This window comes from Populus trichocarpa, chromosome 2, assembly GCF_000002775.5.
Source record: "Populus trichocarpa isolate Nisqually-1 chromosome 2, P.trichocarpa_v4.1, whole genome shotgun sequence".
Lineage (NCBI taxonomy): Eukaryota > Viridiplantae > Streptophyta > Magnoliopsida > Malpighiales > Salicaceae > Populus > Populus trichocarpa.
In genome coordinates this window covers 9,217,827-9,243,638 of record NC_037286.2, presented here as the reverse complement: position 1 = coordinate 9,243,638, position 25,812 = coordinate 9,217,827, and the positions used below count along the sequence as shown (strand labels likewise).

Here is a 25,812-nt window from a genome sequence, read left to right as displayed (position 1 = left end):
CCTTAACACAACATCATCAATTAGAAGCAGAAAAGCTCATTTGGTTCCTTAACAAGAAGTCAAACTGAAAACTCCAACTTTCATAATCAACACAGGCCACGAGAACAAATGTGAATGAGTAACCAAACTACTAGCACAAGAAACCCAAAATAATAATGGGCCAAACACATTGCAGTAAGGATAAGCAAGAAACGCTCAAAAAACAAGGATCTTTCCAGAAAAAAAAATAACAAAATCATTTTGATTTCAGTTCATATGCAGAATACTTAAAATCCAGATCAGAAACAACCATTACCGCAACAATCCATCATCACAATCACTTTTAGAACCCAAAAACCAAATCCACTCCAAGATTAAAAGAGCTAAGAAGTGACATCCATGGAAAAATCACCAAGATCTTGAAGTAGAGATGTAGAAGCAGATTACGTCAACCAAAAGCTTGATTTCTCTGATCAGTGCTTGCTACGCCATGATTTGTGGAGATAGAAACAAGGTCTCTCTTTTGGACAATGAGCAGCTGGTGTTAGGGAGATCAGAAGTAATTTTTCTCAAATGGAGTGGGTTTGTAACGGTCAAATGAGAAGCAGATTTCTCCCTGGTGTGAGAAGCTACAAATTGTAGCCTTTTGTTATACGTGGTTCAAAACTCAGTTTTCAGCGGGTGAGATGCAAATCACAGTTGCTTTTTGTAAATAAACGGGATATTTCTGTGGTTGGGGCAAAACACAGCCCCAACCACAATGCCAAACGGGTTGTGATGAACAATAATATGAAATGTCTCTAAAGAGACGGGGGGGATAACAGGACAAGTCAATCCGAAACCTAAGAAACACATTCCAGTTATTCCATGATAGCTTTCTTAAGCATCATAAACAATTGTAATGATCCAAACCCATAGAAAAGGCAGGGTTGAGAGGCAAGGAATGTAATAGTAAAAGCATGTTTGAGGGGTTCACGAAACCACCGTGTAGATATCCCTCACCTTGAAAACGACAGGAACTCATTCACATCCAACATGGCATGCTCAAACACTGCACTTCAAAGCCTTCAAATTCAAAATATTATCTACCTAATAGGCACATACACCAAGGAATAATATTGGTAGAGCATTGACCTTTCGCCTAAAGCTTATCCTCCTAAAACCAAAGCAGCCAGGCACTGGAGTGCATTTCAACTCATGAACTCAGTTATCATATATTTACTATGACACACATCATGAGCATAATCAACAGGATCAAAAAGTAATCCACCATTCAAAGGACAAAAACCTTTTCCACTGACAAAGAAACAGAAGAACAGGATATTAAAGGGTAAATGTAAAGTGGAGATGCAGGTCATCATTGATTAGAGTACAACACCAATACATGCTTAAACAAAAATATAAACCAAACAAGAAATATTTGCTTGAGAAAGTACGCCAGGAGGATCCAGTCAAAACAAAAATACAAATATGAAAAACATAAATTAATATGTCAGATGAAGAAGTGGAAGTCGCAGAACCATGAGATAGGCTTTTTTTTATTGTACTGCAGCCATACTAAATGATTTAAATTACAGAAAACACAACGAAAAATGGCTGCCTTTTGTGCTGCAGTGATATTATTGGTGGCACATTTAAGATCTAACCATTCTCAAAAGTGAAAACTGCCTCACAACCGCCAAACAGAAAGATCATTATATAGTGCAGAAAAAAAAAAGGAGAGGAGAACACTTTCCATTCACTAAGCATAATACAGGAACAATTATAAATATAGGAACTAAGTTGAAACTTCAATCAACCAGAAAAGATGATAGAAAACATTATTAATATAAAATTGTCTACTATTGAAACTTCCACCAGTTCCACTTTCCAAAGAACAATTATTTTAAAAAACACCCGGCACAGAGATTTCATATCCACACTCCTCCATGAAAGCTTGCAATCTAGAAATTAGAGAAACAAAAGGATCTGAGGTGTCCGGGTAGTAATTGAAGACTCAGCATTTGTATTAGGCTATAGCCTATAGTACACAACATCATCCCATGAGAATTGCATGTGTAATAAACGGTTGACTTAACAATGTCTTCCCACTCATAACGAAAGGAATTGTTTTTCTTATAGACATCTCACAACACCAATGATTGTACGAATAAATATTACAAGAATCTGTAGATTCACAAGATGTGATGAGGTGCATTGCTCATTTAATAGATGATCCTCCCAGCACTGGATGATGGAAGACATCCTTGGCTCACAACAATCATTTAATAGAGATTGACACTTTTTAATATTTTGGATTGTTGAGATTGTTTATCAATAAATTCTAGTAGTGTGATTCGTTAAGCTCGACTGTGTACTTAATATACAAAAAAGATCTTATCTTTGATGGTCCCAGCTAGAAAGTTTCAATAAGTTTTTTCTAACCTATAGACTACTCACTACTTGGAACACCATCATTCACCATTATTATAAAGTGTTTTGTCAAACTTACTTTTGATATAATAAATTATAATCCTGGTTTTAGTTTTTGGTATTATTGTGCTATAATAATAATAATGATGATGATGATGATATATTTATTTCATTTATATCACCAATAAAATCACTATCTTTTATATATAACAAAAAAAGGATGGAAAATTTCTTTCTTTTCAAACATTAAAATTCCATTCCTAAACTCAAAAGTTTATTACTTTCATTTATGATAAGATAAACATTGATATTTAAAATTGGGGGGAAATTACTGAGCATGTATATGAAATTTAAGAAAAGGGAAGTTTTTTTCCCTTTGCCTATCATGTTGTCTGAAAAAGAGAAAACATCAATCTGCAGATGGACGATGCATTATATATCATTATATATCATTATATATCGCTTCACTGAATTCTTCAAAAATGGTACTCTAGACTCTAAGTTCAATCTCCATGACCCAGCCATTTTTCTTCTTCCCATTTCACAACGTGTTCAATTGTTCACTGCTCTGCCGCAATCTAGCATAGTGATTTTATTTCTAACAGATTCTATAAAATGCCGCAATTGAAATTCTATATGGGTAGAAGTGAAAAGCCGTAAAGCCACAAATTTGAGCACTTAAATCAAAGACAAGGGCTTATCAATAAGAAACCACAGTTAAATACATAAAACAGCATTAAGCCCACCGTTAAATCAAATCCCTAACACGAGCAAGCAAGTGCATACAAACACACGTGCTATATGCGCATACATCTAAAACGATTAATGATGAACATGTTCATGAGACCTAGATTTTCAATTCATTGCCGATATCATGATCAAAAATAGACCAGCAAATACTAAACACAAAAACTACAAGAATAAGAATAAACCCTAGATAATACTATTACTAAATTATTATCATCGAGTAATCACCATCAAAATCCATAAGTTAATACAGCCAGATCTCAATATAGTAAACACCAAACTTTAACGAAAAAAAATACTCTAAAAACATACCAAATTTGAAGCTAAAAACCCCTAATTAGATCAAGCTGCTTCAGTCTCAACAGAACTTAAAACCTCCTCGCTCGCCGCCGATGTTGGCGTCACATCAGCACTCACCGTCTTCGCTGCACTATTATCACCATTTGCGCTTGATTCAGATCGAGCCTTGACGGTCTCTAACATCCGCTTACTGATCTCCTTAGAGTAAAGCTGGACAACCTCGAGTCCGTCATCCTCCGACGATGACGAGGAGGTGGCAACAGAAAAGGCCTCCTCCTCAATGCGGCGGGAGACTTCGGAGGCCTCGTCATGGGGAACGGTACCGTAGCGCTTGGAGAGAACGGAAGTCGTTGACAAGGTCTCGATTAGGCGGGTGATTACTGAGTCGCGTGTACGCTGAGTCAGTGGCCAGATGCTAAAGGAAATGGCATTTCTTGCCTGCTTCTTTGTATCCGTCGCGGATGAATCGTCCTCTGGAGGCGGTGCAGTGGTGGAGACGGTGGTTGTAGTTTCAGAGTCGGACATTTTTTTTTTTTTTTGGGGGGGGGGGGGGGGGGGGGGGGTGTTTGAAATGAGGAGGAGAGGGGTCGAGGGATAAAATGAAGTCGTGTTTGGTTGTGGGAAATGTGGAGAGGAATTGGTGTGGTGAGGTGTTAACTTCTACGGGAGGTGGTAAGGTGAGGAGAGGTGTTGACAGTTCTCCTTAGATCTGACTAGAATGATTTTTTTTTTCTAAAATAATATTAAGAGTTTTTAAAAAAATATAAAATATAAAAAAATCTAGATTATTAACTTAATTAAGGTAAATAGAGCTAGAAAAAAAAATATTTAACCATAAAAAATAAGATGCTAACATCATACTCGGAACGAGATAAAAAAACAGTTTATTAAAAATTCACCGTTGTTTCATTATAAATACCAGTTTTCAATAAAAAAAAAACTCACCAAAATGATTTTAATATCACTATAAAAGACTTAATGATTATACTAAAAGAGATCGCAAGCACTCCAAAGCAACAACATGAAAAATAAACTAAATTTATGAAGTTAGCATTTCATCTTAATATTTAATTAATTAATTTAATCTAATTAAAAAAACTAAATTTTTTAAAAAAAAAACTTGGAATAACTGGATTATTATTATTATTATTATTATTATTATTATTATATAATAGAGTTCAATCTTCGATCAAAGAAATGTTCAGAGATGAAACTAAAATATGATAAGCTTAAACAAAAGAAAAATAAAAAACAAGTAAACTCGAGCAAGTCTTCTAAACCCGGGTTAATATCTCAAATTCATAACTCATGAAACCCGACCTGAACTCGATCAAGAAGTTTAATTTCCAATAAATTTAATGTTGAAGTCTGAAATCTGAAAAAGAAAACATTAATAAAAACCTTTTGTCTAAATAATAAAACAATAAAAATAATGAGGATAATAATTTGTATGAAAAAAATAAAAATGATAAAATCGAAAAGAAATTCAACTTTAAAAATCATTCTAAATAAAAAAGAATAGCAATTAAAATAATGATGATCAAATTTAACCAATAAAAACATTGAAGATGGATTAAATTCAAAAAAAATTACTTATATAAATTATTTAAAATAAAATAAATAATAATTAAAAAATATAAATCAATTGAAGAATTAATTTAAAAAATAAAAAGGCATACCCAGGGGAAAAAAAAAATCAAAAAAAACAAGAGGTTATCAACCAAACTATAACCTCTCCGACAACTCGCATCACCACTTCAAAAAGGAGATTCTGCAGCGAATTGAACGCCATGGCAGAAGGCTACGTTTAGCAACCTGACGGCGACTCATACGCCGTCCAAAAAGCGCGGGAGCCACTACATTCTGGTTCATTTGCTTATTATCTTTTACGAAAGTTGGGACAGGGCTTCATTTAACGTGTTAATTTTTTTTTAGTTTAACGTGTTAATTTAATATTGGAAGTTATGGATAAGAATTATAAATATCAGGTACGTTTGTTTTGCCTCCGTTCTTTTATAAATGATATTTTACATCCTACCGTTTATATATTCATAATTTCATATATACCACTTTACATTCTTTCACTGGCACACAAAAAATTGTTAATAAAAAAATATTAATTTATTTATAATATTATTATTATATTTCATTTACTTAATAACTAAAGAGTCGTGCAATATTAATATTATAATTTTGTCATCAAACATATAATTATCACTTGTGTCATCGAACATGTAATTTCAAAACCTGTTTTTCAATTAATCACTAAACTTGGTGATGGCTAGACAAAGAAACCAAGGATGGAGTTCTAGATTGAGTAAATTAAAAAAAAAAATCAAATTAATTTGTTGAAGGCTACCAAGATGGGATTCTCTTCTTCAATGTTCTCTCCTTTCCCAAGTTGATTTTACTGCAGATCTGCATACCTTTTCAGCCACAAAGAGTTCCTTCACTCCTAAAAATAACCAAGAGCAAAAAACAAATCGACACCTTCAAAAAAGTCACTTCTTTGATCTCCCAAGATTATTCCTCAGATTTAGGTAAAGCTTAATGCAAAACCAAGGTGCAAGGTGCTCTTAGCCATGGTTAACCTGACTTAATTTCATGTTTTCATGCCAATTCTTAACGATATAATTGTATTGAATACTGTAGGACCGAGGACTTGGCTTCCACTCCTCTCTTATGTTTCCACCAAGCCAATAAAATTTGCCTCTTGTGCTAGAATCTTTGGCCTCTCTCTGCTTCTTGACTTTACCGATCCTTCTTTCATTCTAAAAAGGGACCTTTATATGAAACTATTGTTGTTTTTATGCTCCACTCGCACCTTAGCCCTGCCTCTAGTTTTCCATCTTGTGCTGCCCTTCTTTTTTTATTCTTTGGCCTTGAATTTCCTCTCCCCCGCCCCCTTCTTTGTTAGAACCCAACATCTCCGATATGTTCTGCATTTTGTTCTTCCACTCTTCATTCAAGGTGGTTAGAACCAGGGAAGGATCTTCCACCTTTAAGGTCATAGCACCAGCACCTGAATGCTTACTCTTATTGTTCTTCTCAGCTATACCTCCTTTCTTATTTGGAGTCGTTTATTTATCATAGAACAAGCTCCCCTTAAATAGCACTGCAATTTCCGCTACTTTAGCCAAAAAAGCAAATTTCCCTCGTCTTAATCGGAATGTGCCCCCACTCTCTTTCAGTCATAGAGATGAGCGCTCTATGACCTTAACCTTGTAGGGTTTAAGAACCTGCCTTTTCTTCAGATAGAATACGTGCCACTATAAAATCGGGCATGACAATTGACAAACTCCCACCATTTTATTGCTTTAATATCATTAAATCAGCCTACTTGTTTTGATTCGTGCACCTAAGCCTGTTGATTAATCCTAATCTACCTTCTATTGAATCGATATGGGGCTTCGGTGAATCTCTGTTTGCTTTGATCTTGAGTGAGTGAAAGAAAGAACGGGTCTGAGGAAAATGAGGTGAAGAGAAGGGAAGGATTTCTTATTTAATCGATAGGGTTCTAGGGTTTTGATTGAAACAAAAAGGAGATGAAGAGAGGAAAGGAAAGGAAAGCAGAGAAAAGAAGAAGGAAGGAGAAGAGATTGAAAAAGTAAGAGATTTTTACATATTATGTACGGGATAATTTAGGTATTTTGTATAATTTAAAAAATTTTATTGTTTGAAAATATAAAATATAATTTTTTTTAAAATGAAAACAAAACGAAATAAAATCAAATGAATTTTAGTATAAGGCATGTTTATTTCTCAGAATTTATTTTTTGAAAAATTATTTTTTAAATTTTTCTGTATTTATTTGCCATTAGAAAAGTTGGTTAATGGAAAACACTTTCCAGTCAAAGAAAAATTTGGCTTGGTTTCCAGAAAAGTGTTTTCCTGGAAAATTTGGGCAGAAAACACTTTCTAGAAGTTGTGAAAAATTTAGAAAAGTCATATTATTTGCTGATTATATCAAATTTGATCCTCAAACTTTTTATTGTTATATATATTTTGTTTTGAATATTTATTTTTCAATTTCATCTCTTAAAATTTAATTTTTATATTAACTTTGATCCTCATTTTTATAATTGTTATTTGCTTTTCCCTTATCATTTTCTTATTGAATTTTTTTATTTATCAAATTTAGTCCTCATCCTTTTGATTGTTATTTATTTTATTTGAAATAATTTATGAAATGTTAATTATTATTATTTTAATTTCTTCATCTTTCATTTTTATTTTATTTTTTAGATTTTATTTCTATTATTTTGATTATTATTTATTTTATTTGAGATAATTTATGAAATTATATTTTTTTTCAATTTCATCCCCATTCAACTTTTTAATTTGTAAGATTTGTTCCTCATTATTTTAATAAACTTGAGAAAATAAAACATTAATAAGTTATTTTTTAGCTCATTTTCCATGACATAACTAAACACTGAAAAATGTTTTCCAACTTATTTTTCATTACACTACCCAACATCAGAAAATAATTTATTTTCCTGGAATTCACTTTCTAAAAAGAAACTACTTTCCAGCAAACAAATGGGGCCGTAATTAACCCTAAATATGTGATATTGTTTTGAGAAAAAAAACACAGAAAATATTAAAAATAAAAATAAAATAATTGTAAAAAAGTTAAAGATTAAAGAGAATGAAAAGTAAATAATAAAAAAATCAGTTGATTAATCACGTTTGAAAATATGAACATTTAAATAACTATTTACTTCAAAAATGTATTAGTACCTGATAGGCTGATATTGTAAAATAATTTGTTATATATTATTATTATTATTTAACTCATTCAAATAAGAGAAAATAATGTAACTTCTAATTGCATTTAAATAGCTAGTTATCCATAACAGCATCGGCATTTATACAGAACAGATTACACACAGATAAACTTTCAGAAGGAATGCCAACAGCATCAACGTAATACGGCCTTGTGAAGGTGGGGGAAAGGCCATTCACTTGACGTTCAAGCCCAATGCCAGGCGAGAAGAGAACCTTCAAACCCCCTCTAAGGATGGTAAAGGAGGGTAGTCAAATCACCGCGTGGACAGCACAATGCTTCCAATGGCTTGACTTTAGACAAACTAATTCCAGGACTATGGCTCATGTCCTCCACCGGTGCAACCTTATCCCACTCAAAGCACTGGACGAGAGCACCTAAGGCAATTGAAACCATCTGCAAACCCATGCTAGCACCTGGGCAAACTCTCCTCCCGGTTCCAAACGGAATATATTTGAAACCTTCTTGCTCTCCTAAACCAGCCTCAAATCTTTCAGGCTTGAATTCATTGGACTCTTCCCAGAGTTTGGGATCTCTATGCATGGCCCAAGCATTCACCACCAGCGTTGTGCCTTGCGGTATATCAAATCCCCCAACAGTGCAAGCTCCAGATGAAAAATGAGGCAGCAAAAGGGGAGCTGGAGGATATAATCTAAGCGTCTCCTTTATGACGCACCTAAGGTAGGGAAGCTTGACAATATTTGACTCGTTCAGCAAACGCCCATGCCCAACATGCTCATCAATCTCAGCTTTCAGCTTTTGCATTGCTTTTGGATGATTCAAGAGGAGTGCCATTGCCCACTCCAAAGTAACTGCTGATGTTTCCGTGCCAGCAACAAACATCATCTGATACACATTGCTTTATCAATGTTAGAGTTAAGAACTTTGGCCAATACTCCTAGTGTTTTGACAATAATTAATTTTCTGCACATTGAAATATTCCCATCCCTTTAGAGAGCTAAACACCTTTTTGGATATCAAAACACACCCATGTCATGGTTTTTATTCTTTTCCTTTTTCTATTCAAATTTATGTTGCAGTTCATTGAAGAAAAATCATGGTGCGTGGAATTCAAAAGTTCAAACTGATGATGCTAGATGGAGATGAGGGTAAGGGGTTCATGGCCACTCATATCGTGTGGTCTTAAAAATGACGCATGATGCTGTTATATCACCTCTGGTACCAAGTGCCAGCCAAACAAGAGTTGCCTCAATCGTAAAGTACTGAATTCAAGAAAATTTTACACATGCACTAATGCATCAGTGATCAGTGAAAACAGCTTCACGGTTTGATTCAAGAAAATTTTCAGATTAGTGCACGATTATGACCAAATTTTTCGTAGTTTAACTTGGCGGAACTAAAACAGGGTAAAGATGGGTATCAAGTGTGAACTATGACGTTTAGATAAAAGAGCGGGCATCTGCTCAACATTTTCAACTGCCACCACCACCAAAACAACGGAATGACTTCTACTTAACTCCTTACGTAAATTTCTTTCGCGAAAGCCTTGCTTCTAAATTAATTCCAGGGATATTGGGCTCAGATTACGAAAACACTTAATTGTAAGAAATGGCACCTGAGGCACTAAATGCTTTGTCTGAAAAACACCACCACAGCTCACTCACCACTGAACTAAACGTAAGAATCGGTAACAATATGATTGGTCACCAATACGCTCCCCAATGGTAAAATAGAGAAAAAATAATGCAAGCGGCTTACCACTAGAACATTTTTGATAACTGTATCCGTCAAAAATTCAGGTTCCAAATCTTGCAGAGACAGGAAAGTTTCAATCACTGAGCTCTTCCCTTCTCTTTTCCATTGTTCAGCAGTTTTGGAGGAAGAACTTGTTCTCCTCATCCGAATTTCATCTATCAGATGCTGCAAATACTTATCTCTACTACTCTGCAGTTTTTTCATACTTTTCTCTAGCCCTTTGTAACCAATCAACCTTAAAATCGGGATAAAATCACAGATATTCATCCCCAGGCCAGGAGAAAATCTCTCCTTAAATTCTTGACATAATTGTTTCTCCACCTTTGTACCAGCAACTTCCTCATCGATGCAAGGCTTTCCAGCAGCCAGTCTCATCATGACATTACATGTTAGAAGAGAAAACAAAAACTTTAAGTCCACCTTCGCTGTAACACCATTTCTGGCTTTCAACAGTCTGCGAAGCAGGGAGCAAACTTCTTCCTCACGAATAATTGAAGACTTTTGGAGGCTCTTTGATGCGAATAATTCAATCACAGAAATACGGCGTAGGCTTCGCCAAAGATGACCATAAGGTGCCCACACAAACCCAGTATAATTGTAGGTCAAGTGATCCCCAGCCATGGACTGGGGTCTGTTTGCAAATATTATGTCATTCTTGGTGAAACATTCTTCAACAGCAGATGGTGAAGACACCACAAGGGTAGACCTCCAACCAAATTTGAGGAACAGGATCGGACCATATTGTGATGAGAGAGTCTGTAGTGACTGGGGATGCTTAAAGAGGTGTAGGTGGCCGATAATTGGAAGAGCAAAAGGGCTAGGGGGCAGGTTTTGCTTTTGACGGAACAGAATTTTAACAACAAGGAAAAGAAAGAACAGGAGAGCTAGGTGATGGTACAAGCTTTCCATTTCAAACATAAGAAGGCAGGGAAGATGTACAGGAGGCTCCCACAGAAGATAACAAGGTAAGGGCCTTGAATTTTTTCTCTACCAGAAGGAAACACTGTTTTTCCAATAAATAAAAAAGAATACCAATCACCGTTTGTACTATTCCAGAGGAGTGAAAACTACGTGCATAATGACGTTTTCTGCTTGTCCATTAGCAGGCAACATTATAATTATTATTATAAAAAACACTAAAACAGATATGCGTTTTAGTGTGACACGTTAGACAGTGAATTGTCTTTCATTTTTTTCTTCTTGTACAAAACAATTGCCTAGTTTAAAGTGTAAATTCTATTTTTTTAATTTTAAGTTTGGTGGGAGTAGTTGAACCAAACATTTATATTAATAAAAAAAAATTATATAAAATCTAATATTCATTTGTACATGAGGATAATTTAATCGATTTATTTTATCTTCCATAGTTAAATTATTTTTTGTTAAATCAAGCCTTTTGACAAGGGATTTTTTTTTTATGTTCTTTGCACAGTTAAATTATATAAATACTCTCGGAAATTGCAAAATATTGAACTAGTAAATAACTGTTTTTTTGTCTTTTATATTTTGTACAGTGAAATGATGGGTTTAACATTGATTTCAAAAAATTCCAAGGCTGGTTAGAAAGGTATTTTGCTTGTAATATGATTTTTTTTGTATTACTTAGAAGTCCTTAACGGCTGTTTAGTAATTTAATGTGTTAGGATATTATTAAATAAATAAAATATGCTTACGGTGTATAACAAGCATCAGCACGTCATCATCCCTCGCACCATTTTGAATGCACGTAGGGAGTCGCATGATGGCAAAAATCAACCAACCACCGTACCATTCGGTGCTCGTAGTGGTGGTGAAGCCAATGGAAGGCGTGTATGGCATGATTCGCAATGGCTCGATGGCGATGAAATTTTTTCTCCTCCCCTTCTATTATCTCTCTTGACTTTGGTTTCCATGCTGAAGCTTAAAAGATTCAGTTGTATCCTCTGTTTTTTAATTTTTAAAATTTTATGATTATTCTTTTTGTTTTTATTTATTTTGATTTGATGTTATTTGAAATTTATTGTTTTTTTTTTTAATTTCATCGCTCAATATTTAATTTTATTTACTTTTTGTATCTGATTTGGTCCTCATTCTTTTTATTGTTATTTTTTTATTTTTTGCTAGATTATTTTTTTTCAATTATGTCCTTCAGCATTTTATTTCATTTAATTTTATATCTAATTTTGATCCTTATTTTCTTAATTGTTTTTTTATCCTTTTCTTTATTTATTTAAATTTTCAATTAAATCCCTAATTATTTTCTATCACATATTTTATGTGCAAGATTTAATCCTTATTGTTTTTATTTTTATTTGTTTTGATTTTTAATTTTTATGATTAAGAATTTTGCTTCATTATTTTCATGTCTTCCTTCTATGAAATGAAGTAATCTCAGTCTCATGACTCAAGTCACGAATTTTGAATATTAGCACGGTTTTACTTTGATCTTTTTTTAAGTCATGTTTAAAAATTAATTTTTTTATCGATTTTATCATTCGACATTAAGTTTTTAGGAATTAAGTTTCGTGATTTGTTATGCTTTTATTTTTATGGGGTTATCTCTACCTCATATCCCGGTACGTGAGTTAGTCAAGTCATGAGACTGAGATTAGCACGGTTTTACTTTGATTTTTTTTTAAGTCCTGTTTAAAAATTAATTTTTTTATCGATTTTATCATTCGACATTAAGTTTTTAGGAATTAAGTTTCGTGATTTGTTATGCTTTTATTTTTGCGGGGTTATCTCTACTTCATATCCCAGTACGTGAGTTAGTCAATTTAACTGAGACTTACTTGGTTTTTTTTAAAATTAATTTGTTTATCTTATTCTTTGGCACTAAACTATTGGCTCTTGAGTTTTATTGTTTTTTTTTTCACTTTCATTTATGCAGGATTATCTCGGGTGTGGATTAGTCAAATTTACACATGTTGGCTTAGGGTTTTTTCATTATTTTTTTATTGATTTAACTTTGGTTTTTTTTTTCTAAGTTTTTTTTAAAAAATTTTTTTAATCTCAATCTTATATCACGCTTGATAAGTTAGTAGAGTTAATTTGAGTTTTTTCTTCAATGTTTTTTTTTAAATTTTTTTTTTATTATTTGATATTAGATTACTAAACCTTGAAATTTATAGTTTGGTTTTTTTTTTATTATTATCATCAAAATAATATAATCAAGTTAACATAGATTAATTTTATGGACATCTTTATACAGTATAGAGCGTAACACTACTCTATTTCTATCCTGTTCCTGGCCACTGGTCCGAACTTCAAACTTAAAAAGAGTCTCCCGTCTGTCCTTTTAGCAGAAGAAAAAAAAAATCGTCAGTGAAGAATAATTTAGTTCATTGTCGTTTAGACCATCTTCACATTTTACATTTATTTGAATGCAAATAAAGATATTGAAGATTTAATAACTGCATTGGATTTGATGTTAGAAATCATTATTCTTACAGCGACTTGGGTAAATTTAATGTGGTAAAATAATCAACAAATTGAGCGCAGCTATCCTCCTTTCTAAAATTTGAAAACTGCCAGCAAGCAAATCTCCGGTGGGCTGAAATCGGAGAATCTAAAGATTAGTGGCATAAAGCTCCGAGAAGAACACAAGCAAATTTCTCTTTAGGAACCATAGTTGGGAATGGGAACTGCCCAAGATAATTTCTTTCCCATTAAGTAGTGTTCTAAATTTCTAATGACGATATGAACCTCTTGCTTTTGCAGAATCAAACATTTTAAACAAGTAGAAATGAGTTACCAAATTATAGATAGGTTAGGGATAATTGCACTATTAGCATACCAACTATTACCAAATTATAGATAGTTCAGATTACTAAAGATGTAGCAAAATAAAAGAAAAATTAAAGATGCACGCAACTATCTCTTTGAATGGGCTCGGGGAATCTTGGGCTGCCGTTATGGGCTTCTGTCTGGGCAAAATGCTTGTTGTCCTTGACTCTTGGGTTCATATAAAATTGAAGTCGTTTTCCTTGAGACATCGATGGCATGGCGTGCGTCCTGCTTGAAAGAAATATATAGCCAGAGATTTTGAGTACGACTACAAAATCCATTGATTTTATCACGATATCAAATCCTTTTAGAATTATTAAAAAGACAATAAAGCTTGGGAAAAGTGAAACGCAACAATAAAGCTAGAGAAGAAGGGGAAAAGGGTGAAAGGAACTCCTCGCGCATAGAAAAGACAACGATGGAGTGGATAAAAGTTACCGGCCCCACAAAAAAGTTACTCATAGAGAACATTCACAAAAGAGTTACTCATAGACAACAAGTTTCTTGATCGCTGGTTCATATATATTTTACAGACACTTGGTATCAAGAGACAAAATATACGGATCATAAGTCCAAAAGGACCAGCTAAAGTTGAAAACACACACATTTTTCGAGCAGAAAATTGCAACCTAGCTTTCAAATGACCCGCGAACATCACCATCATTGACAAGATGCAGCCTAATTAGTAGAATTGTGATTGAAGCATCTAGTAGATGACCCTCAAAGTTTCCTTTCACATCTTGTAGCTCTAATCTCTCAAGAACTAGCAACAAAATTAATCTTCAATTTCCCAAGAGGCCAAAGAGTAACTCCTCCTTGAGAAACTAACAGCAAGACCTGGCTCAGCGGTTGTGAAGAGGGTCTGAAGCATTTGGAACTTTTCTTTTGCTTGAAAAGAACGTATCAAATGAGTGCCTTAAACGTTGCTGCTTCTCTGTGCTACTTGGCGGCTGCTGGTTTTGCAAGCCATGAACATTCACCGTTGTCTCTTCTTTCCGGTCTCCTGAGACGAACAGTACAAGAAGAAGTATAACCATTGGCTTCTGCAACACAAAGACTCGAGGGGACTGTTGATAGTGCATTTTTCTGCCTATAAATGATTTGGGCATCTTAGCTGAGAGTGAGAAAAGAGAGTTTGCTGCTTCAAATTAGGGAGAGAAATGCTAGATATGGGACAAGCTAGATAGAGAAAGGCAGTGCGATATAAAGTTAAATGGCTTTGTGTGGCAACCCGAGGAGGAGGAAAGAAGTGATTATGTAGTGTGTTATTGAGTTTACTATACCCTGCAAGCAAAGGACGCAACTCACGAAGCAACTTTTTGCTATTTGCCTTTATCCTTTGTATTTCACGATATCTTTTTACCATCTGTTCTGCTTTTGTTCTCGCCTTCAGTCCCTAAAATAAGGTCACGACGGTTCCGATTTATAGCAACTTATATAGAGCCAGAAGAATCAGCTGGCACCTTAAAAGGAGTGGAATCAGACACTTTTTTCTTCTTCATGCAAAGTTTATATAGCAATGAAAGGCAAGAATGTGCGAAGCTTTTTAAGGATATAAAGGAGCTTATTTCCTACAATAATCTTTACTTATATTACAAGTTTTTGAGTGGTCAAATCAAGCGCAACTTAACCAACCAACGGTTCTTTCTTAATAACCATTTAATATATGGAATCAAATATGATGGAGTACAAGAAAAGCAAGAAAACTCTTTGGTAATATAAGACCAATGATTCCCTAGTGTCACTCCGTGACTGGTGGCTTGCCATGACGAGTACTTTGACAATGAGAGGCCATTGAACTTGGAACCAATAACCTAGCTGTTCAGAGCCTTATAAATGAACAGGTTGATGCATGAAAATACAGAGTAAAGAATCTGAGGAGTAATAATAATAATAAGAAGAAGAAGAAGAAGAAGAAAGGGTTGGAAACATCATTAAGTTAGCCGAGAATTTAAGTCAAGTTCCTAGATTTTAAGGTTAGAACTGGATGCCGTTATGATTACCGACAAGTGGTGGATTGCAAATTTGAAATATAGCTTTCTCCACTTCATGCTGGAATTTTGGTCCAACTGAAATTGATTAAAGCTCTCAGTGTTGGACCATTTTACTTTTGGGTTCATATACATGTCTGTTTATTGGTCTGGAACTATTGACCAAATGCGGAGTGGGCCTCCTACTCTAGCCTATGCGGAGACATAACCCTGGTCTTAGCCTCTGTAGCCATGTTCTAGAGAATATGTAGGCGATCATTAAAGGGTGAAGAGACAGGAAGAAGGCAAAGACAGGAATGCGAGTTTTTTTCCTGGACTTGCATTGCAAAGTATAAGAAAATATTTCACAAACTAGAAAAATAATTCCTAATATTAGACAGTAGTTGATACGCATGCAGTATATACGTAGCTAGGTGTGATGTGCAAGTAGAACTTGTTGAACCAACAAATCTCAATCCTTCCTTTTCTTTTCTCAAATAATTCTCAAACAATTATATTATTGGATGTGGAATTTATGATTTGGTGTGTTTATTGTTATGAGTGTTTCCATTGCAACGAAGAATCCCATTTGGCTCAACTGAATTATAAAATCTTCTTTGTTCACTGTAGTCTGGAAATTTTGGTTTTATTGGTTTGGAATAAAAATAAATTGAATTACATTAGACCAAAACTGATTTATTTGAACTACTTTACGGTTTGATTCGAATAATATATATATATATATAACTAAAGGGTGTGGGGAAATCACTGTTTTCCCATATCCAAAAACACCGTGGATTATAAATTTTTTTTGCTAACTTTTTTTTTTCAAATTTTTTTTTTCAAATTTTTTTTTTTCATTTATTTTTTTTTGTTTTTTTTTAAATTATTTTTGTTGATTTTACTTTTTAAATATTGACCTGGTTAAAATTTTTGCCTTGTAATTTTTTTCTTTAAAATATTGTGGATTGCTGCGATGTTTTTCCACATAGTTTTTCTATTTTATTTTTTTATTTTTTAAAATTATATTTGTCGGTTTTTTTTAAAATATGGAGCTGATTGAGAATTTAGTTTTGTAATTTTTTTTAAAACATTGTTGATTGCTACAGTGTTTCTCTACATGGTTTTTTTTTATAGTTTTCTCCGAAATTATCTTTTATTATTTTATTTTTTAATATTGAGTTAATTAAAAATTACAGTTATAATATGTGAGGAAAGCACTGTAACATTCCTCGAAAATTACTGTTGATTGCTACAATGTTTTTTCCCACATAGTTTTTTTCTGTTTTTGTTATGTTTTTCTCTAAAATTATCTTTGTCAATTTTATTTTTTAAATATTAAGTTGGTTAAAAATTGCAATTACAGGTAAATACAAGTTTTTCCTCACAAAACACTATGGATTGATACAGTTTTTCCTCACATGGTTTTTTTCCAGTTTCTTTTGTGTTTTTTTTGTAATATTTTTTTCTAAAATTATCTTCGTCAATTTTATTTTTTTTAATATTGAGTTGGTTAAAATTTAACTTTGTAATAAAACTTAATCATGTGGGGAAAGCATTGCAGCTTTGCTCATAAAACATTGTGGATTGCTACAGTGTCTCTCCGCATGGTTTTTTTTTTTGTTATAATTTTTTTCAAATTATCTTTTTCAATTTTATTATTTTAATATTGAGTTTTTTGTGAATTACAATTACAAGTCATTACAAATAAGGCTAAATCATGTGAGGAAGCACTGTAGCTTTCATCACAAAACACTATGAATTGCTACAGTGTTTACAACATGATTTTTTTCTCTTTTTTTGTGTTTGTTTTGTTATTTTTTTTCTAAAATTATCCCTGTCGATTTATTTTTTAATATTGAGCCGATTAAGAATTTAGCTTTGTAATATTTTTCTTTAAAACACTGTGAATTGTTGCACTGTTTTTCCATGTGATTTTTTTATAATTTTTTCCAAAATTATCTTTGTCGATTTTTTTTTAAATATTGAGTTGGTTAAGAATTATAATTACAATAAGGCTAAATCATATGAGGAAAGCATTGTAGTTTTTCTCACAAAACACTGTGGATTGCTACAATATTTCTTTAAATGGTTTTTTATTTTATTTTATTGGGAAAAGCGTTATAGTTTTCCTCACAAAACATTGTTAATTACTGCAATGTTTTTTTCTCATGGATTTTTTTCCTTCCAAAATTATCTTTGTTGGTTTTTTTTTTTAATATTAAGTTGGTAGAGAATTTAGCTTTGTAAATTTTTTTGCTTTTTATTAACTGAAAAGCTAAATCATGTGGCGAGAGCATTGTATCTTTCCTCACAAAACACTGTAGATTGCTACAAATCATTTTGTTCAATCTCTAAGTTATTTTTATCACCAACACAACTTTTTTTTCCATCATGAAATATTTGCTTCATCATACCTTTAATTTCTATTACTTATCTAGTGCTAGTTCACAATTATAAAACTATCAAGTACATTTGTTTTATAAGTCCGCGGCAGCGCGCGGGCACGTCTTCTTGCGCGCGCGCGCGTGTATTCAATCAATTATGTATATATATATAAAATATATATTAGTAGTGTTATTAAATTCATTTCATCAAAATTTATATGAAGATATTAGCGGTATTGTAATTGAAATTTTAATGCGCCTCCATGATTTTTTTTATTTATTTATTTTTCTCTTTTCGTTTATAATCTTTTTTAATATCACATAGTGAAAAGATTAAATATTATGTTTTTAAATAATAACATATATAAATTATAGTAAAAAAAATATTCTAAATTGTATTATTTGACTAATATTTTTTTTTAAAAAAAATAAACATGCCTATAAACAAAAATAGTCAAAACGCTTTTCATTACAGCAGTTGGTGTTTTGGATCCCTTTTCCTTTTCCAGATGCGAAGGAAGACAAAAACAACCCCTGATTACGCAACACAATTTTTAGGAAAAGAAACTCCAGCCTAAGTTTTCTAATAAAATCTCAAGGCACCCCACTAGAGGTGAGGTGGACATGTTTAGCTAGCCAATTTACACATCTATTGCTCTCCGAAACACATGGCACTAGGCTATCTCCCGCAGTATTGAGGAAAATATGCATAGTTAGGCAGGCTATGCCAGTTTTAGGTAGGTCTCAACTTTCTGGTGCTAATCATGGCGGCAGTCACAATCTTGGCTGCTTCTGCGGCACTGGCACTCATGGCAAATGATGATTTTCCAAAGAAGGTGCCGATTTCATGGTATGCCACGACGTGTTTGGGGCAAAGGGGTGGGAAAATAGAGGACCATATAACAGCAGTCATGGTGATTTTGTGCATTCCATATAAAAGAATCTGCCCTAATTTCCGCCAGAGTCACTGAACCCAGAACAAAGTCATTGCTTCGTTTGTGGATAAGGCACCGTTTCGATTAGACAACTCTCTGCTCCAACCTCCTGAGTCATCAATCCACCCACCACCCAGGTCATGTTGTGACATGGGAGCTTCCATTGTCAGCACCTTACCAGCATATTAAAGCGAGTGTAGAATTGGGCTCTTCCTGTTTCCTCAGGAATACTATTGATTCTATGTGCGTTCTCCATGCACTTTGCCCTGTATAAGACAAATGCACGAGCCCACTAGGACGAAGGAAGGCGAAATGTTCCTCGAGGTCAAAGGAAATATACCCCTGTACGCCTCTTATCATTGCAATTAGCAAATAAAACCTGGTTAGAATGAACAAATCATCCGTTAGTTTTACATGCATGGTAATTTTCCTACAAGTTTGACATGTCTGGCAAAAAAGAAATTTCTATTGAAGTTCCAGGGATGAAAAGGTACGCAGCATGATCTTAAGTTCCGCAGAAGTAGTTGTGCAGAACTCTGTGCTCCTTAAGCTTGGCTACTACTGGTCTCTTTGCGCATCATCTAGCTGTTCCCTTCTTCAACCACTCTGATTAATCAATACGTCTCTTGCAATGATTCAAGTGATTTCAATAAGAACTTGAAAATTCTACTAACAGATTAATCCAAGATCATAAATTATTGAGCAGTTAAAGGTTGATGGTTGGCAAACTGAGGACTGCCAATAAATTCTGTGCATTAAAGTGTCAAAAACGCTACCAGGACATAATCAAACTCCGGGATCGTTCAGCAAACATTGGGGAAAGTAACCAACAATCATGGCGGGCAACCGGTATAACTTTGATCATGATATGACAGTGTTGGAATTTATGCGTGGTTGCCAAATTCGAATCATAAAGTTGCTTCAAATCAGACCGGTTCAATGCAAAAGGAGGAATATAGACAGGAAACAACATGTGAATGCTAAGCTTTAACATGGGTAATATTGACATAAATGACTATGTTAGCCTCCTTTCAAATCAATAGACGGTTAAGATATTTTTCAGAACATGGAACTAACGGGACCATCAGTCAACCAGAATGATAAAACATTTAGCGATGGTTACGCCAGAGATACTGAAGAAGTTAATTCAAATGAACGGTTGAACTTGGGTCTTGGCAGGAACAGCTGCATTATGGATATTGAGCAAGGTTCACAATCAAAATTCACTGCCAGCAAAGTTTTCTCGTGCAACTCTGCAGGAGAAAGTTCTATAGCTCACAAGCACTTGGTGGGCACCAGAATGCCCACAAGAGGGAGAGAGGAACAATCGAAAGGTACCAGTGGGAGAGGCATATGGCAATGATCGGTGTGCTTGCTGGTAAAACAATATTCCAGTCACTTGGCGGTCAGCCCCATTCACTTGTCCACGAAACAAATAGGGAATGGGGTCCTTGGATAGCAAGATTCAACAACGATGACAAGGGATTTGGGGTGACCCAGAAAGCAATTGCGCCTGTGGAAGCAACGAGAGGAGAACGGCCAGGTAGTTTTCACATGGTATAAGAACACATACAACCATCAGCGCTGCTTAACATTGACCTATCCCTACGGCTTTAACACTACAAATTATTTTTCCACAATTCAATGAAAATCCTTATGTTACAAGACTTTCCTATTGAACTAATTTTTATTAAATCAGTAGCAATTGGCAGCCAAAGTGCGAGTATGAAGAGTCTAAATCCTTGAGTAGATGTTTTGCTGGAAGAACAAAAATGAATCGCAAGAGCCACCTCCACCTGGTTTATATTGAAAAAACCATTTGAGTCTGAGATTTAGGCTTTGGTAATAATGGTTAAGTACTTCTCTGCTCTGCAGTAATCAGTATGCCATTAGGGCGTTGCGCATTCATTTTTGCACCATTAAAGTTTTGTTCTCTTAAAAACAATTTTAGTATAAATCTGACTTTCATGAGACAAAGGTGAGGCTTCATATTTACCAATTTTGAAGCATATGGGATATAAACCATTCCGATACTCCAGCATAAGAGAAAATTCACGTTCTCATAATGACCATTTAGCAATCTAATATTAGAACCAAAAACAAAAAATTTAATATTTACAAGACCTCCGTAGGAGATTCAAATATTCTACCAGTGAGAAGAGTTAGCAAAGCACAGTTCCCAACTGCTGATGTTAAAAATGCCTTTCATACTCCAGGTAAAAGTCCCCAAGCATCAGAACCACAGTTCATTCCACATGGCCAACAATTCACTTCCAGTAGTCTCCCAAATATCAATCAAGATTTTATAGCAAATCCAAAATGGCATGGTTTGTGTTACGAATCCACACTTCTAGGGCTTCCTGAGTGGGTAGCCATTTCCATCACTTGTCATAACCCGAAACATATAATGAACAGGCCAACTGTTGCATTTAAACCTCTTCGAAATATAAAGCTGGTAACTCTGGCGGGGAAGGCATGTTTGCCACGCACTTGAACTGTCCCAGAAGAAAAATTCAATGTAAACAAAATGCCTTTTTACAGTGCGAGAATTCAACTCAAAATCCTGGGTAGTTTTGACAGAAATTAACCATACCTTATGCTGCTTGTATTTTTCTCTTACAGCTTGCAATCCACCTCCTCTTCTACTCAAATACAAGTCATGTATGATGAGAACACATTCCCTTAGATCCGCTGCCTTGTATCCAGTGTATTGTTGCAAGGTTGAACTCTGTATGAACAAAAATTAGAAACTGCAATCCAAAATTGATTGCCAATACAAATTAATAGCCCTGAAATTACATACCCAAGGATTTGTCTTGGGTCGCATCAGAAACCTTGTAAGAAATATAACAGAAGCAGCCACCAAAGAAGGTAAAAATTTCACACAATTGTAATCCAACAAGCTCAACTCAGCAAGGTAGAATCCGAGGAACTCAAGCTGCAAATTTGAAGTCTGCAGAAGGCAAAGATTACACCAGTCAACAACAATAAGAAATACTTTACAGTACCGAGCATACAAACTAGTAACCTTCAATAAAGAAGAATGAGGTCACACTTACTTTGTAGTCCTCTAGAGCAACCCTAGTGAATCTCCTGCAAGACCAGCATGACAAACAATACCAAAAATCAGCCAATCAAACAATGAACCTTCCATAGTATGTAAATCACTAATTGCAGGTAGATAAAAGAGCTATATCAAAACATTCTTAAATCTTACCTTAGAAATGTCTTTATCGTAGGATTCCCCATTTCAAATTTCAAAGATTTAAGTATGTCAGCTTCCATTTTAACCACCTTTACAATCACACATAAACCGCCATTAATTAAAATGACAAACAGACAACCAGAGCATGAACACTGAAGATCTAAACCCATAAAACAAACAAATAAAATAAGCATATTCAGTTACCTCTTCCTTGGTGTATGTATTATCTGTAATGTAGCAAAAATCTTCCACATGCGGAGGGTTGATTTCTTCATACTTTCTACTTGCCAGAACAAAATGAAACCAAAAAAATACATTAATTAATTAAACAGAACTCAAACCAGACTTAAGAATATGAACAGAATTCAAGGGATCCCATGTCTTACGAGGCAAGAAGCATAGAAGAAACACCAAGAAGCTGAAGCCTCTGCCTGCTGAGAACATTGAAAGACAAGAATCTGTCAACGTAAGAAACAGTAAGATACAAGGTCTCAGAGACAAGCTTGTATTCCTCTGCGACCTCCACCAACCAATCCACCAAAATCCCTCTCATATTGGGACTCACATCTTTTTGAACCTTCTCAATGTAATCAGGCAGTGGCCTTCTTTTTGGATCCACCTGAAAAATGAACCCCAATTAACACAAACCCTAATTACATTTCCACTACTCAAACCACATAAAACCAACCCTTACCTCCATTTTATGAAGATACTCATAAATATCAGATGCATATGGTGCACACATTTGGGGATCTTCAGGGTTCCCATCAACATCCTCTTTGAGAACACCCTCCTTCTTCGTTGAAGCCCCCTTCCTTGCCTTTGGCTTTGCTTTTGCTTTCTGCTTCTGGGGCTCGTTTGATGAAACGATGGCGTTTGATAAGTTGGGAAGCTCTCCCAGCACAACCCTCTTCTTATTCAAGGGTTGGTCCTCCGTGGAAGCCAGCGCAGCCGCCCTCTTTTTGGCAGCGCGAGTAACGCGGGTGCAGTTCTCTTGCTCTGCCATTGAACTCATTTTACACTTCTTCGCTCACTGAGTCAAGAGTCTCCTTTTAGATAAGGGAGAGAGAGAGAGAGAGAGAGAGGAGCGATGGCGAGGGCTTGGGCTTGTGATTGTGAGGGGGGAGAGGTTTTGTAATGGTGGAGAGAGGGAATGTAAGAGAAAGCGCCATGTATTTTGTTTTTGAAAAGAGGGGACTTGGCGCTTGTTACGGTTTTGTGTGTTTTTATTTTTGAGGTTTTGGAGATTTTACGTTTTGCGGTTTTTTGGGGGTTGGCTTTGAATTTTAAAAACCAAACCCAAGGAGGGGAGGCATACTGTAGGCGGCTCTCATTTTTCATGTCAAAGGAGGGAGGCATGCTGTAGGCGGCTCTCATTTTTCATGTCAAAGGAGGGAGGAGGGAGGAGGGAGGCGGGTCTTCTTTTGGTGAGATTTTTCAGAATTGTTTGGAGCCTTCTCTAGTCATTTCCTCGCAGCTGTTTGATATTTTTATTGCATTCCACTTTCCAAACTCTAATCCCCCTTCTTTATTTTTGTTTTTTCTAAAAAAATAAATTAATTAAATCAGTTACTTTAAGGCACCATAACAGTAATGCCTTCAAGTTTACCCACCTTAAAGAAAAGTGTCCTCGTGTATAAAATACAAACACCCCCAGAGGCCACTCGGATTTCATCTATTTCATAGAACTAGTAAGGGTTTATTTCTAACTACATTCTAAATGATGTTTCATGAAAAAATAAAAAAAATATTAATTTTTTTAATGTTTTTTGAATCATTTTAACGTGTTAATATCAAAAATAAATTTTAAAAAATAAAAATATGTTATTTTGATATATATATATATATAATAACAATTTTCTTCATTATATTGACCCGAGTTGATCCTCTTGATATGTGATTCGGCTCTTATGTCGGATTGACCCCCAAATCAAATTTTTAAAACATGATAATAGCCATTTTTATTTTATATTGACCGGGTCAACTCGTACTAACCCTCCTGGCACGTGACCTGGGCCTCAACCCGAGTTAATTTTAAAATTATAATAACAATCACTTTTGCTCTTATATTGAACCAGGTCAACGATAAACCTCGCTTATGACCTGGGCCTTACCTCGGGTCGACCCCCAAGTCGGATTTCAAACTATGATAATAACCGTTTTTATTTTTATGTTGACTTGGGTCAACCCAACCAGTGACTCAGATCTCGACCCGTGACTCGGGCTTTGCCATGGATCGACCTTCTAATTCAATTTTAAAGCTATGATAATAATCATTTTTATCCTTGCATGTATTTGTTGGGTGATTTTTGAATTAAGAGTTTTTTACAATGATATTTTAGGAATAAAAAATATTGTTTTTAGTGATATATCTCTTCCATACCTCCAATTTTAAAAATATATAAATTCACTCTAAAGTTATAACAAGACATGTTTTTTTAAAAAAGTTTTTATCTTTAATTTTTAAATCAAACATGTTTTATCTTTACTTTCTTTATCTTTTTTGTCACAAATTATTAACCAAACACTATATTAAAAGTATTGGCATATTAACCATATCTTAAAAAAATAAATAAATTAAACAGGCCTGGACTTGAGCTCAAGCATACATGGGGTAAACTTTAAGCCCAAATTCTTATTTTCACATTATCATTTCAGATTTTTTAATTTTTTAAATATTGTTCTCTGTTGAGTTTATATATATAGTAAAAATATGTCATTTTTTTTCTGTTTTTATGTTATTTTACTTATATCGTATTATTAAATCAATAAAAAAAACTATTTTAATAAAAAAAATATAAATTTATTTGTGCATTTGTTTTTATACAATTGAATTCAATAAAGAATTAGGAGAGTAAATTTTGTCCCCGCGAGGCGGAAATCATCCAAGTTCAAAATACTGGTCTCAGTATACGAAATTGTATTCTTGAACGAATGAAAGGATTTGTTGTTATCTTATTCTATCTAACTGGATTTCTTTTAATTTATAATTATCCCTTTGGGATAATATTTTTTTCATGATAACAAAATCGAACTCAGAAGCCTTCGGTCTTTACAATGACTGCTGTGGAATGAAAACATTCATGTCTCTACTCAGAGCTCATATATATATTCCAATTTAAAACATGAAAAACAAAACTCACAAATATCTCTCATTTGTCTTAATTTGATATATGTTTTCTATCATCAACTTCATTGAATTCATCAACAATATTGCTCAAACCTACGACATGTCAAGGTCTAAAGATTGTTTTTAATGAATAATTAAGAGCATATATAATTGAAGAAAAGAGAATATACTTACACAAATATTGCACTGCATGACATAAAACACCCTAGCCGTGAAGCTGAAGTAATTAAAGAGATATGTGTGCAGCTTGATAATTAATAAAAGAAAATGGTCTGAATTAATCATAATAATAAAAATAAAAAAGAGATGTTGTAAGGGTAGACTCCCTTCACACGTATAATTAATTGTAAGGGTAGGTTACGTATTTCTAGAATAGAGTTGCATCAAGAAAGAGATATTGACTGGGGATTTTGAAGATGACACTTATTAAATATTTAAGAGTTTTGTTCTGATTATTTTTTAAAGTGTTTTTCATGC

The 25,812-nt window shown here is 34.1% G+C and overlaps 4 protein-coding genes across 4 annotated transcripts; 1 reads left to right on the top strand and 3 right to left on the bottom strand.

The window, feature by feature from the left end:
- Window positions 1–3,312: 3,312 nt before the first annotated feature.
- Window positions 3,313–4,061, bottom strand: LOC7462856 (MFP1 attachment factor 1). Its single transcript, XM_024594525.2, has one exon. It carries the CDS (start codon window positions 3,961–3,963, stop codon window positions 3,481–3,483), a length of 483 nt encoding a protein of 160 aa, XP_024450293.1. The 5' UTR covers window positions 3,964–4,061; the 3' UTR covers window positions 3,313–3,480.
- A 4,183-nt stretch (window positions 4,062–8,244) lies between these two features.
- Window positions 8,245–10,981, bottom strand: LOC7462855 (cytochrome P450 81C13). Its single transcript, XM_002301122.4, has 2 exons — window positions 9,947–10,981; window positions 8,245–9,073 (listed from the first exon to the last, which is right to left on the bottom strand). Exons 1-2 carry the CDS (start codon window positions 10,859–10,861, stop codon window positions 8,456–8,458), a joined length of 1,533 nt encoding a protein of 510 aa, XP_002301158.4. The 5' UTR covers window positions 10,862–10,981; the 3' UTR covers window positions 8,245–8,455.
- Window positions 10,982–18,829: 7,848 nt separating this feature from the next.
- LOC127904943 (zinc finger protein 7-like) lies at window positions 18,830–20,563 on the top strand. Its single transcript, XM_052450153.1, has 2 exons — window positions 18,830–18,915; window positions 20,260–20,563. The coding sequence occupies exons 1-2, from the start codon at window positions 18,830–18,832 to the stop codon at window positions 20,561–20,563; spliced, it is 390 nt and encodes a 129-aa protein (XP_052306113.1).
- A 478-nt stretch (window positions 20,564–21,041) lies between these two features.
- On the bottom strand, window positions 21,042–23,455 carry LOC7472680 (putative cyclin-A3-1). The gene is made up of 8 exons (XM_002301121.4): window positions 22,900–23,455; window positions 22,592–22,824; window positions 22,410–22,485; window positions 22,218–22,294; window positions 22,060–22,093; window positions 21,804–21,953; window positions 21,594–21,728; window positions 21,042–21,495 (listed from the first exon to the last, which is right to left on the bottom strand). The coding sequence occupies exons 1-8, from the start codon at window positions 23,218–23,220 to the stop codon at window positions 21,430–21,432; spliced, it is 1,092 nt and encodes a 363-aa protein (XP_002301157.2). The 5' UTR covers window positions 23,221–23,455; the 3' UTR covers window positions 21,042–21,429.
- Between the last annotated feature and the right edge of the window lie 2,357 nt (window positions 23,456–25,812).